This window comes from Dermacentor albipictus, chromosome 7, assembly GCF_038994185.2.
Source record: "Dermacentor albipictus isolate Rhodes 1998 colony chromosome 7, USDA_Dalb.pri_finalv2, whole genome shotgun sequence".
NCBI classification, from domain to species: domain Eukaryota; kingdom Metazoa; phylum Arthropoda; class Arachnida; order Ixodida; family Ixodidae; genus Dermacentor; species Dermacentor albipictus.
The window spans coordinates 87,026,889-87,039,349 of NC_091827.1; the positions used below are offsets into that span (position 1 = coordinate 87,026,889).

Consider the following 12,461-nt stretch of genomic DNA (forward strand, 5'->3'; position numbering starts at 1 on the left):
CAGAGGGTAGAGGCACGGGCAAAGCGGCGGGCGGCGTGATGCTCAGGGTGCATGTTCTTGGGAAGAGGGTTGACAGTGAGCATGGAAGATACAGAGGAGGGTAAGGGGTGTGTTACACAGACCGGGGACACAGGGGTCAAGCGGAGGGAAGAGAGAAGGGCTCTACCAGATGGGGTGCGAGAAAGGCGGTCGAGTTGTGCCGTGCGATGGGCCTCCACAAGCTCTGAAAGAGTATTGTGGACGCCCATTGCAAGCAGACGAGATGTGGGGGTGTAGGTGGGGAGCGCAAGGGCTGACTTGTAGGCTTGGCGGATGAGGCAGTTCACCTTGTCTTCCTCGGCGCGAGAGAGAAAGAGATAGGGGAGGGAGTAGACGAAGCGGCTGAGAACGAACGCCTGGACAAGACGACGGAGGTCGTGCTCACGCATGCCGTGGTGCCGGTTAGCGACACGTCGAAGAAGTCTGACGGTCTGGTGGACAGAGGTAGTTAGGCGGGAAAGGACGGCAGTGTGTTTGCCGTTGGATTGGAGAAGGAGACCCAGCACGCGGAGGCAGGAGACAGAAGGGACGGGGTGCGCGTCAATAATGATGCTAAGGGTGGGGGAAGAGGTGAGGGGCGTGCCTCGAGCCGGGAGGAGCAGAAGCTCCGACTTTGACGGGGAGCAGGCCAGCCCGACTGCGCGAGCATGACCGACAACCACGTCCGCACCCGCCTGGAGGACGGCCTCCATCTCTCCAATATTTCCGGTGGTTACCCAGAGGGTGATATCATCGGCGTAGAAAGCATGGGACAGGTTGGGAATGGCAGCGAGAGTGCGTGCCATGGGGAATAGAGTGATGTTAAAGAGAAGGGGGGAGAGGACGGAACCCTGGGGGGGTGCCCTGATTTCCAAGAGTGAAATTTGGAGAAGTCAGAGGGCCGAATGAAATCTCAGCGGTGCGACGGGCAAGAAAAGCCGTGATATAACCGTGGATACGAGGACCCACGTTAAGGGTGGAAAGAGCATCTAGGATGGCGGAATGAAGGACATTATCAAATGCTTTCGTCATGTCCAGTGCCAAGACCGCACGAGTGCGCTTAGCGTGAAGAGGGTGAAGAACTTCTTCGGAGAGCTGGAGCATGACGTCATGGGTAGAAAGGGAAGGGCGAAAGCCAAACATCGAATCGGGGTAAAGGTGGTTGTCTTCTAGAAAGTTCTGCAAGCGGTCGAGAACAACGTGCTCCAAGAGCTTACCAAGACAAGAGGTGAGGGAAATAGGGCGGAGATTTTGGATGTCTATTGGTTTGCCAGGTTTGGGGATGAAAGTTACCTTAGCGTGGGTCCACTCGGAAGGCAGAGTGCTTTCATGCCAATGTTTGTTAAAGAGGTCAGTGATGGCCTCGAGAGATGGGGTGTCCAGATTACGGAGGGCCTTGTTAGAGATTTGGTCGGCCCCCGGTGTGGAGGTGGTGCGGAGCTTATGCAGTGCGGCACGAACCTCACCCAGGGTGATATCTGCGTCGAGCGCAGAATTAGGGTTGCCGGCGTAGGAAGGGAGAGAGGAAGGGGGGTTGGTGCAGAGATAGCGATCACGAAGAGCAAGAAGAAAGTCGGAATCAGAGAGTGGAGATGAGTGGAGGAGGCGCGTCACGTCCCTGCGGTGCGTGGCCTTGGAATGCGACGGGTCAAGGAGGACACGCAGGAGAGCCCACGTATCCCTCAGCCCGAGGCTACCGGCCATGCGCTCGCAGGTCTGGCCCCACTGCTGTCTGGTGAGAGAGGAGCAGTGCTCCTCCATGTCCATCGCCAGGCGAGCAAGGCGGAGGCGCAGCGAGCGGTTGTGTTTCTGGGAAAGCCAGCGGCGGTGCAGGGAGTGATACGCCTCCCAGAGGTGCAGGAGGCGACTATCAGCCGTGTAGGAGTGAGGAGGGGTGGGGACGGTGGAGGTGGCAGAGGAAACATCCTGAAGCAAGTTAGTGGTCCACTGAGAAAGGTCTGAGATGGAGGTGGAGGCTTGTTGCCGCGACTGGCGGAAGCGATCCCAGTCCACCACCTGCACCAGACGCTTGCGGGAGGAAGATAGGGTGGGAAAGGGGAAAGAGACGGACAGGATATTGTGGTCGCTGCCGAGAGAGACCCAGGTGTTCGTCCACACCGCATCCGGGATATTTTTGCAGATGGAAAGGTCCGGATTAGTGTTCCGTTGTACGCTGGAGCCAATGCGGGTGGGTTCTGAGAAATCGTTAAGGACGGTCAACTGTTCGTTCTGCAAGAAGGTCCATAGTGCCAGGCCCTTCCTGCAGTTCTTGGGGTAGCCCCAACTTACGTGATGAGCGTTGAAATCCCCAAGAATTAGGAGTGCGTTCCGGCTCGCGCGTGAGATGGCGTTGCGGAGAAGGAGGAGGAGGGGAGCTGCAGGTGTGTGGGGAGGGCTGTATACATTAAGGACAAAGAGGCTGGCATCTTGCCGCCGCCGGGGAAGGAGTTCCAAGAAGAGGTGAGTGCACTCCGGAACGTCGAGCGGATGCTCGATTGCCATGTAGGCGCGATGAACTAGCGTGGCAACGTTCGGAGGTGAAGGGGAAGCAGGGTGGAAAGCTGTGTAGTCCCGTAGTTTTACTGGGGAGAAGGTTTCTTGAAGGGCGATGATAGCGGGGAGGTCGGAGGGAGGGATGTTCTGGAGGTGGAGCTGCAGCGTGTTCCGCTTTGCGCGGAAGCCGCGGCAGTTCCACTGCCAGAAATTAAGGCGCGGGGGGTGTCTGGCCATCTTGAGGCCTGGGTGCCCCTGCTGGTGCAGGGTGTTTGGGAGATGAAGATGAGGGGAGGAGGGATGAGACATTAATTGTCATCTGGGCAAGATCAGCCTCGAGGGAACTCTGGCGGGCCTCAATTTTGGCCATGCGGTTGTTAATTTGAGTCATCCAGCTCTGCGTGTCCGTACGCAGAGCTGTAATGGCGGCCATGATGCGTCGTTCATGTGCCTCGAGGAACGAGGCCGTGTGGCGGATGACAGCCTCCATCTCCGGGGTGGCGGCGGGTTCGGTAGAGGAGCGCCTCTTATGTGGAGGGCAGCGGGAGGGGGAGGCGGCACGAGAAGACGCGGCCGAAGAGGAGGCGGACATAGGGGCGGGAGGTGGTGGCGGTGGGGTCTGGAGAGCGATGGGTTGTGAGGTTTGGTGAGGGGATGAGGTAGGGAGGTGGGGGCGCGCGAGCAGCGCCTGCAGCTGTTCTTTCAGTAGGGCAATCTCGTTACTCTGGGCTGCGATTTGAGCTTTAAGCTTTTCTTTTTCGGGGTCGTGTGTGGGAGGCTGCGATCGCCAGCTCACCTGGGAAGAAGCCGATGGGTTGTCTTGCCCCGGTAGCGGTGGAAATGAGACGGAGCGGTGGCGGGGGCTGCGGTCCTGGCTTGATCGGGAGCTGGATCGTTGACGGGGACGCGATGAGCGGTTGTCTCTGGCGGATGGTGTTGACTGCGCTGAGTTGGAAGGCGTTGACTTGGGACTGGATGCGAGTGGGGAGGGACCCCCCCGTTCGAAGCGGAGCTTACACGGGCGGGACCCCGTGACATGTGTGCCGCTGCACAAGATGCATTTAGGAGTGCAGTCAGGGGGGTCCCGAGCAGCGTGCACAGCTCCGCAGCGTGGGCAGCGTCCGGACCTGGACTTGGTACATACGTCGGAGCGGTGACCATGGCTCCAACAATTGAAACAGGCTTCAGCCTTGGGGCGGAAGGGGTGACAAATGAACAGGCCGCAGTTGAACACCACGGTGCGAGGGAGTTCTTTCGTGCCGACGAAGGTGATCAGGATGGACCGGGTGCGACCCATTTGCCTTGCGTCGGCGATGGCGTAAGTGCTGCTGGGATTCATAGCCTGCAGGTCCTCGATTATCTCCTCTTGGTTTTGATTGTCCACGGCGTTGTAGATTATGCCGCGGAGGGCGTTGTCAGGTGCGGCCACATAAGCGCGCAGTGGGTACAGCTGGGTGGCGAGATGCAACTCAGAGGTTCGCACATACTGTCGGGTGCGTTGCTCCGAGGGTGTACTGACGGTGAAAGAGTTGTTGTACGGGTTGATGCGTACGCGGTCCTCGACACGGGCGTTGCCGTACTCAACGCTGGCGCTAGAACAGAGTGAGGCAAGGAGGGCCCCATTGGTGGTTGTGCGGAGGTCGAGGCCACCTCCAGGGCGGAAGACGATCTTGTAGTCTTCCGCTGGGAGTCGAGGCAGCGGGACGTGGCGGCGTACGCGGTGAGTCTTCGGCGATGGCGGGGGTGCCATGGCGGACTTCAGGTGGGCGTTCGTGGCTGAAACGGCTTCCTTTGGATGGGCCGCACGGTGGGCTTGGAGCATTCGGGACCAGCGAGGGTCGTCATCAAATTCTTGTTGGGAGATGAGTGTACCGTCGACTATACTTTTCATATCGGCGGCTTCGAGACAAGGGGAGCGAGTGCCGGCGCAGCGGACGCCGGTGCGACGCTAGGTGCAGCTGCGCGCTGCGGGCGAGGTGGCGTTGCGCCGAGCGTTGGGCTTAGCTCGGCGGCCCCGTGGCTGGTCAAAGATGAGGTCCTGGTGAAACGTTGGTTGGCGGGTCCGGGCAGATGAGGTGTCAGGAAGGTCCTTACACCTCCGGGTGCTCGGTAGCAGAAACTGGAGAATATCCCGGGCGAGATGCTAAAACCAGGAGCAGAAATCACGGAGCCCATGCGAGGCACGTCCGAAGAACGCCGGGCGTGGGTTGCGTCTCCTCCAATGCGAGGCGCGTAGTCGCTGGCGGGTCGACGGGAACGCTGTCGCGTTCCACTCTTGAAGGCGAAGCAGGGTAACGCATGAGTTGTTTCTTCGTCTAGCCGAACCAAATATAGCCAAGGAACAGCAGTTCACCAGGCTAAACAGTGGTTCAACAACTAAAATAAAGGCTAGTATGCTTCGCATCCTGGGCTTAACGTTAGCTAAGCCACAGCCATTTTTTACTCTAGAACGGGGCACGTATTCAAAAAATGTTACGATTCTAGAACAGCCTGTTCTAGCCATTCGTGACATGGCGCGTTCGATGACGGCCAATGGCAAACAACATTTGCGAACAAGAACTACTGTCAATACCGGCGAAGGTGTTTCTAGGACGACTGTTTTTATTGATACCAATGCCCTAAGGGCCTCATGGGTCGAAAAATCCGCTGTCCGGCCTTATTGAAATTAACTGACCATCCGGCGTTATGGTACCAAAATTCAATGATACCAAAATTGATGCTGCCACCCACGACCGTTGGTCGGACTCGAGCCCAGGACCTTTGATGCGAGTCGAAGCCACGGCAATTGGTGGGACGAAAATTCAGTTGCACCAAAATTGATAGAGCCGCCATTGAAGAAATCGAGTCCATGACCATTGGTATGAGACGAACCCACGGCTTTCATGTTAATTAATGCAAAGTTGATTAAAGGGGACCTGCGCTGTCGGGTGTGGCGACAAAATAAGGGTTAGAGAGTCAATGCGGATCTACTCACGGCGGTCGAACGACTTCAAGAAAGCCGACAGACCGCATCAAGAACGAAAGTGAGTGCAATGGATGACCGTCCCATGTTCACGGCTACCATCGTTGCGAAATACCGTACGGCGGCCCCTCGACCCCTCGAAGCTAGGAACAGTCTGGTTCCTAGCTTCGGGCGACCAGTTACAAGTTAGAGGTACAAGGCTACAGCTTTGAATTTACAAGGCAGGCTCGAAAGTATCATGTAACAGTGCGCTGACTTCAACCTGCTGACACAATTACAGAGTGCAGGTGTATGCGGACGAAAATAAAAGGAGGGCCGGGATATCGAGCGAACTTGTGGTGGGTCACCAGGTTTTAGAACTCTTTATCGTCGGCGTCGATGACGCCGCAAAGTGGTGTCGAGTGAGGTGGTCCGCATTCTCCGCTTTTGTCAGTCGCGCAGATTGGCCTTATAATGAGCTGAAAAACCACAGAAACCACCTGCTATGAAAATTGAAAAACCATCCTGTTTTCAGGAAGAAAACCTGACAGCAATACTTTGTAAGCAATACTTTCTAACCAACTGTTAAACGGAAAACCCCATTGGTATTTCAGACAGTTATCTATTTCTTCAGATTCAGCGGGGAAAAAGCAATTGAATATATTTGACTGAGATATAATCGATAAAGATATTTGCGGACCTTCGTATGCGAACTGAGTTGCTATCAGTGGCAGCTACTAAATTTGCATTGGCTTTAAAAAGAGTAGAGCAAACTGTGCAGCTCGATTCATAAGTACCTGAGTTAATGATAGCTAGCAAGGTTCTTCATAAGTAATGTGATTAGCCTCTTGAGCATGTGAAGCACTGTGTCGTTTCGCTAAGCATAGGAAACATAACAGCTTGTATTAAATTTTCTCATATTCTGTATTCAAATAGATATTTAGCTTTATTTTTCTTGATTCGATTCAAAATATAATATTCAGCATTCGCACTCTCCTACTAATACCTAATAGATATCATAGACCTTGATATTTAAAGCGCACTTATCACAGCAATTGCGTTGCCAGCCACTTCTATGTAAATTTATGCCAAAAAATAAGCATTTAGGGAAAAATTAGGTATTTTGTACATCGAGGCAGTTGTCGCTGACGTATTTCCATAATGTGTAGGTTATAGTGTTATTTATTTTTTCAGAGCATGCTGAATATTTTATGTGTTACCTGTGGGGACATGTGATACAACTCTAATTCTTGAGCTCGGTTACTAAGTGATGCACGAGGTATCAAGATAGCTAAGTGCTAATTAAAAAGCTCACTAATCAAGATTTTAATTATTCTACGCCTAATATTGCAATATATGAATTAGAATGATTTGCCATGGGGGCATACTTTTCGTAATATTCATTCAGAAAGTATGAGATCAAATACATAGGCGTACCCGTTATCTTTTTACTGCAAAGTTGTATAGGGTTAGCCGATGCTTCTGTCGGTCACCTGTACGCAGAAATCTCCACGGGCGCTACGCCATGCGCATGTGCGAAAAAGAAATTGAAAGAAGCACGCGATTGACTTCGTCCGTAGTGACGTCGTTGTTTTGCGTCGCAGCCAAGAGCGCGCGCAGAAGTTTATCTCCGGCTACTTACTCTTGAAGAGCACACAGTTTTCGATCAGCAGCGTCGCGAGTCTACGCGGTGCTGATGTTGCAGCCTGGGCACAAGAACAGCCTCGTCCAGCCCAACGCAAACAGCAACTGCTTACCGAGGACCTGGTGGCTTACCGTGCCTTGTGCAATGAAACATCGAAATCAAACTACTGATAAACAGCGGGGCCAAACGTTTCAGCTTAATTCGTGGGCGGTGATTTTTTCTTGTATCAACAAACAGACATTCGGGTCAAAAACTATGTGAAATAACACTGCATTATGTAGCCCAGTTTTACGGTGCAAATCTGTTATCACCGGGACTAATTTTTAAGGGATATTGCCTCAGGTTACCACCGGCAACACTTCGGGAACTTCATCATGTACCTTAAATTAAGTGATTGGTTATGGAAGGTACTTTGTTAAGCTTTATTCCTTCCCCAAACATTAAATTCTGCTTATTTTGCACGTAATCTCAGCCTCTTCAAGAATCCAGGTCAGCTATGAGAACTATGCCATCTGGCAGAAGCAATTTTTAAATATAATATATAGCGTATTAAAAATCGAGGACAACTAAGCACTTCTTGTGAGTGGTGATTGTGAGAGGATTAATGTTCAATTGAATGTCGCTGAAGAGTCTTTCGAGTTATGAATTACTCGAGGGCAAGCGGACGCACTGAGACGCTTGGCCAAAGCTTGGCGCCCTAACGGCTTGGCCTTAGCGGGGCGCAGTTAGATCGCAGGCGTGAAAGAGCACGTACAAAGAACGCGCTGATAACACAGGTCTTCGATAGCGAGGGTGCCGTGGGCTCGACAGGAACCCATCTCCCCTCATGCAACAGGTGACGTCCTATAGCAGCAGCAGGTGTTCCCTTCACCCGCTCTGCTTCATCCAGGCGCGATGGTGACGGAGCGTCGCAGCCAATGTCGGGTACTGTTTTAAAGCGAAAGCTTTACCTGCAGCGAACTTGCGATTTCACCGTAACGGTGCTTTGAGGAGGCACATGACGTCACAACGCGCGCCTCGCCACAAGTATTTCTCTCTCTCTCGCTCCCTAGTCACTACTGCGCATGCGCCACAAGTAGCGCCTAGCCGCAGGTGTTCGGCTGCTGCACAGCGCCGCGCCTTTCTGCTGCCGCCGTTTGGTATGACGTCACACAGCGTTACCCTTCGTTGCGCTCGCCTCCGCTCGCTTCGCCAGCTGCGTCGCATGCCTGATAACATGTCGGAGGATTGAAAAGAAGAGCTCGCGTGCGTCGCAAACGCAGTTGAGGCGGCAGTATGGATGGCGACAATTCTGATAAGCAGAAGGAGGCCTGGAATCGACATCGGAACGAGATGAAGAGGAAATAAATCGCCCAGGAAGCAGACGAACAGCGCACCGAACGACTGGCTAAACGCCGCAGCATAGCTAGACAACCAGACTAACCTGGACTTGCAATTAAGATTAACCAAGGCTAACCATGCTGTGCCTTAGCTTTAGCTACGTATACCCTGGCATAGCCGAGCTCAGCAACTGCCAATTTTATAACTTGTGCAGACGACAGACGCCGAATTTTTTTCGCTTAATGGGTCATTTGATGCATTCACATCAAAAGTGTCCTGCGTTCCCACTTGTTTCGTAATGTGTCTTTTTTATGTCACCAACTTTATGTCATGATTGTATTATTTTCTTGCAGGCAACAGTGGTTCATTCGATGCCCACATCCAAGGCGTCGGAATGGTGGTTCACTACGTCATTGGCCACAGCGAAAGCGATGGAAGCGCGTGGCTGTGCACTAACAATGTCGACGTCAGTGGCGTGGGACGTCCCAATGTTACAATAAGAGTATATGACGGAAACCTCGACGTGTCAACGATAGAAGCATCTCGCAAAATGCTGGAAATGGAGGAACCGCGCCTTATCAGAAAAATCAAGGCAGTCCTTAGACGCAAAGTTCTTGCCTGTGGTGGCGATATGCCGTGGCACGAGCAAAATTTGCAGGAAAAATACGTCGTGCGCCGGATTGCTCTTCAACAGCGCTTTGTTTAGTTCGGCTGTTGAACCCGCTGTCATTCTAGAAACGCAGTTGTGGTAGGTTTCATAACTAAAGACATTCGGTGAAGTTCCTCTCTAAACAAGAGGAAGGTTTACAGATCTCTCGTGCGAAAAACTTTCGAACAGAGTTCGCAAGTAAGGACCCTTAGGTCCACTGACTCACCGTTTAGGCACTCCAGCCAAAGCTTACGAGGGCGTCTGTGGCTGATGGCATTTTAGTGTAACCAGCGACAGCAAGTTCCGAGATCCGAGCAGAGGGAAAATACAGTACTGCAATTTTGATTTATCAATTTATCCGCTTGCCCGAAGATACTTATTTCACATTTATGGCATACTAGAGCCTTTCATGACTTTGAGTTTTGCATTGCATAGAATTTTAACTTCACTACTAAGTTGCTCTAATCACAGTATCACGACCCTCTGAACTCGGCTGAAGAGCGCCGAGAATGCTGTGGTTTTGTTGGATGAACCTGCTTGTGCACGCGGTCCAGAAATCGAATGGTGTGCCGAGGCGTCTAGGGAGGCGACCTGGTCGGGCGCCTGCGGGCATCTTAAAGAGTTAATATAAGCCTAGCATGGGCGTGGCTCGTCGCAACCTCCTGCATCTGCTCACGTGTACCTGGAAGTGGGGAGCAAGCTGGGGAAGTATGGTGATGCACTGGGGTTCCATCGCAGCTAAGCGACCTCAATAAAAAGAGAAGAGGCATGCAGATACAGTTGGTCCCTCTTTTCCAGAGCGATCTTTGGTTAGCAACATGAAAACAACATCGAAAAGAAGAGAAAGACCATTCTAGGTGGGGCCCCAAGCAGCTAGCCTTGTTTGGGACGCAAGCTTTAAAGCCCGGTGGGAGGGGGAAGCTGGCACCATTTCGCTTCCAGCACGAGCTTCAAAGCTACAATAAGAGTTTCATTTTAACAATATTTTCGCATCCATATCTGAGAAATGGTGCTATTGGCTTAGCTGTAAAGAAACAGCAGATCACTGCTACGCAGACAAAGGTTATTATTTTGCTTTCGTTATTAATACCTGTGTTTGATAGGTAGATTATAAATATTTTGGTGGAACCCTAATTTATGCGTCTCTCCTTTTACGTCGAAAAACATGAATATTCACTGGAAAAGCACTTAATAAAAACAATTTGTCATCGTCCAAAACAGCTTGCACATCATCAAATATTATTGGTGATAACTCTCTTGCTATGACTATAGTTGTTGTTTATGTAGTTCTATAGTTTACATGATAAAAATTATGTAGCCAACGTTATTCCGCTTTGCGATTTCTGGTAACGTATTTTAGTGAACACATAGGAATGGCTATTGCATTCGTCAAACAGACTTTTATTTGGCATCAATAGTACTTTCAAATAGCAAAATCGCCAAATACTTCATTTTTTTTAGTGATTAATTGATTCCACGGCCCATCCGACCCATTAGAGGGAAGCTGAAGAGTCTGTCGAATTCAATAAAACGCTCAGATACGGATGCGGAACCTTATAAACCATGTAGGTAAAATTTTGTGTTTTTTTTTTCAATTAGGAGCGACGTAGTCGTCGGTTGAAATTGCGCTGTAGCTCCGCCCCCCGTCGAATGCCACGCGCTGCTGCTGACGCTGACGATGCGAGCGGAGACAGGAAACCGTGGTGTTGTGACGTCAACTCTAGTGTTTCGTTCCTTCGCAGCGTCCGCGACCGTGCCTGACGGCGCTTGTTTCTGCGTGCGTGCCATCGTAATCTGCTTTGATCGACCCTGAATTCCTTTGTTGGTGCGTCTGCATGTATGTAGAGTGGTAGTCAACGTGCGTGGTAGTCAACGTGAGTGGTAATCAACGTGAGTGGTAGTCAACGTGGTAGTCAATAGATGAAGGTCACTACACGTACAGCATGAACCGGGAAGCTTCTCACACGTTTAAACCGTCTTTGTAGATTGCCGACAGCTTTGGACAGCCCACAAATGCCGATGATCGCATCCCCGCTTACGTTCCACGAGGAGGCATGCAGGAACACAACATTACAGTTGCTTGACCGGAAACGAGCTCACTAGATCGGCGAAAGATCCGCGAGATCACTAGATCGCTTTGCAAAAAACATACTCACCAAAGAACATTTCCAACACGAGCAGATCCCAAGACTTTGTTTTCGTTCGCGTCGAAAGCACTGCTCGCACCAGCATCGTTTGCTTCTTCGAGAGGCCGGCTCTTCGCAATCAGCTCGTACATGTAGGGAGTAACGCCGAACTCATCAGAAAAACGCAGTCTCTCTATATTTTCCATTACCGTCTCAGAAAAACAGCACCAAACTACCTGGCACCGCGCTTCATGTGTAGCGGCAGCGGTCGGTTACTAGAGTTGACGTCACGAGGCACCCGACCAATCACAGGCGGAAACGAGACGCGCGAGCTGGTCGTGTCCGCTGCTGCACTTTTCGTCGAAATAAACTATATTTGCGCTTTCTTTCGCTCAATTTCGATATGATATTCGAGTTCGGAGGGTTGAAAACCATTATGTACAGATGTTCACTCATTTTTTTCTGGGAACTCTTTCAGCTTCCCTTTAAGGCTCAGTCACACCGGTGACTGATCGCAGTAGGGCGACCAATTTGGTAGCAAAGCAACCAGTCGCGAACGGTCGCAAGCAGTCGCTATTCTCAAAAAGTGACTATCTTGGGCCAGTCGCTCGCTGCTCAATTTTTCAGTCGTGCGACCGTGGTCGCAAAACGGATAAATTATTCAGCGGCGCGCCGAACGTTGTGCTATCAGTCTTTTCACCTGGCGACCCACTGCGTCGCGCCCAACTCAAAGTCCGCGCCACCACGGACGAACACAAGACACCAATTACAGGCCTACATAGTGATGCTGGTGCGCAGCAGTTGCAGCAACGTGTCGAATGTATGCGGTTACACTTGCAGGAAGCTAAACAGCAGTGAACGAAAGCACAGACATTACGCACCGATTCCAACGCAACGCGAACTACAAATTGCAACTTTCTCTCGACAATTCTCCTCGTCATGCGCGCGGAGTTCGGGCAGGACGCGGCTTGCGTTGCTGGATGCTAATAGGGAACAGAGGCACTGGGGCACCCACTAGCACCGCTTTTTTTCTTTGGAGGCTTTCAAGCTGCCACAGCTGACTCCATTTCAGAGCACATCAGCACAGTGAAGACGTCTTCCTCCTCGCTCTACTTAAAACCCATGGCTGTTGCCGAAACGCGAAACCAGCGAAGTGAGCGCGAACTGGGTGGATCCCTAGAGCTGTCGCTGAGAACGACAATCTCCGTGATAGAGGCTTGCAGGTCGCGCTAAGACGGGTTTACCGCTGGGAGTATCGGTCGCCTTCAG

General features: G+C 51.7%; 1 protein-coding gene and 1 long non-coding RNA gene across 2 annotated transcripts in view; one reads left to right on the forward strand and one right to left on the reverse strand.

Moving 5' to 3' along the window:
- The window catches only part of LOC135899676 (uncharacterized), a 44,933-nt gene extending 35,092 nt beyond the window's left edge, over nucleotides 1-9,841 (forward strand). Inside the window, exon 4 of the long non-coding RNA XR_010563685.1 lies at nucleotides 8,771-9,841. This is a non-coding gene — a long non-coding RNA (uncharacterized lncRNA). The remainder of the gene's footprint in view (nucleotides 1-8,770) is intronic.
- Nucleotides 493-4,261, reverse strand: LOC139047427 (uncharacterized). Its single transcript, XM_070521252.1, has 2 exons — nucleotides 3,308-4,261; nucleotides 493-2,046 (listed from the first exon to the last, which is right to left on the reverse strand). Exons 1-2 carry the CDS (start codon nucleotides 4,259-4,261, stop codon nucleotides 841-843), a joined length of 2,160 nt encoding a protein of 719 aa, XP_070377353.1. The 3' UTR covers nucleotides 493-840.
- Nucleotides 9,842-12,461: the final 2,620 nt, after the last annotated feature.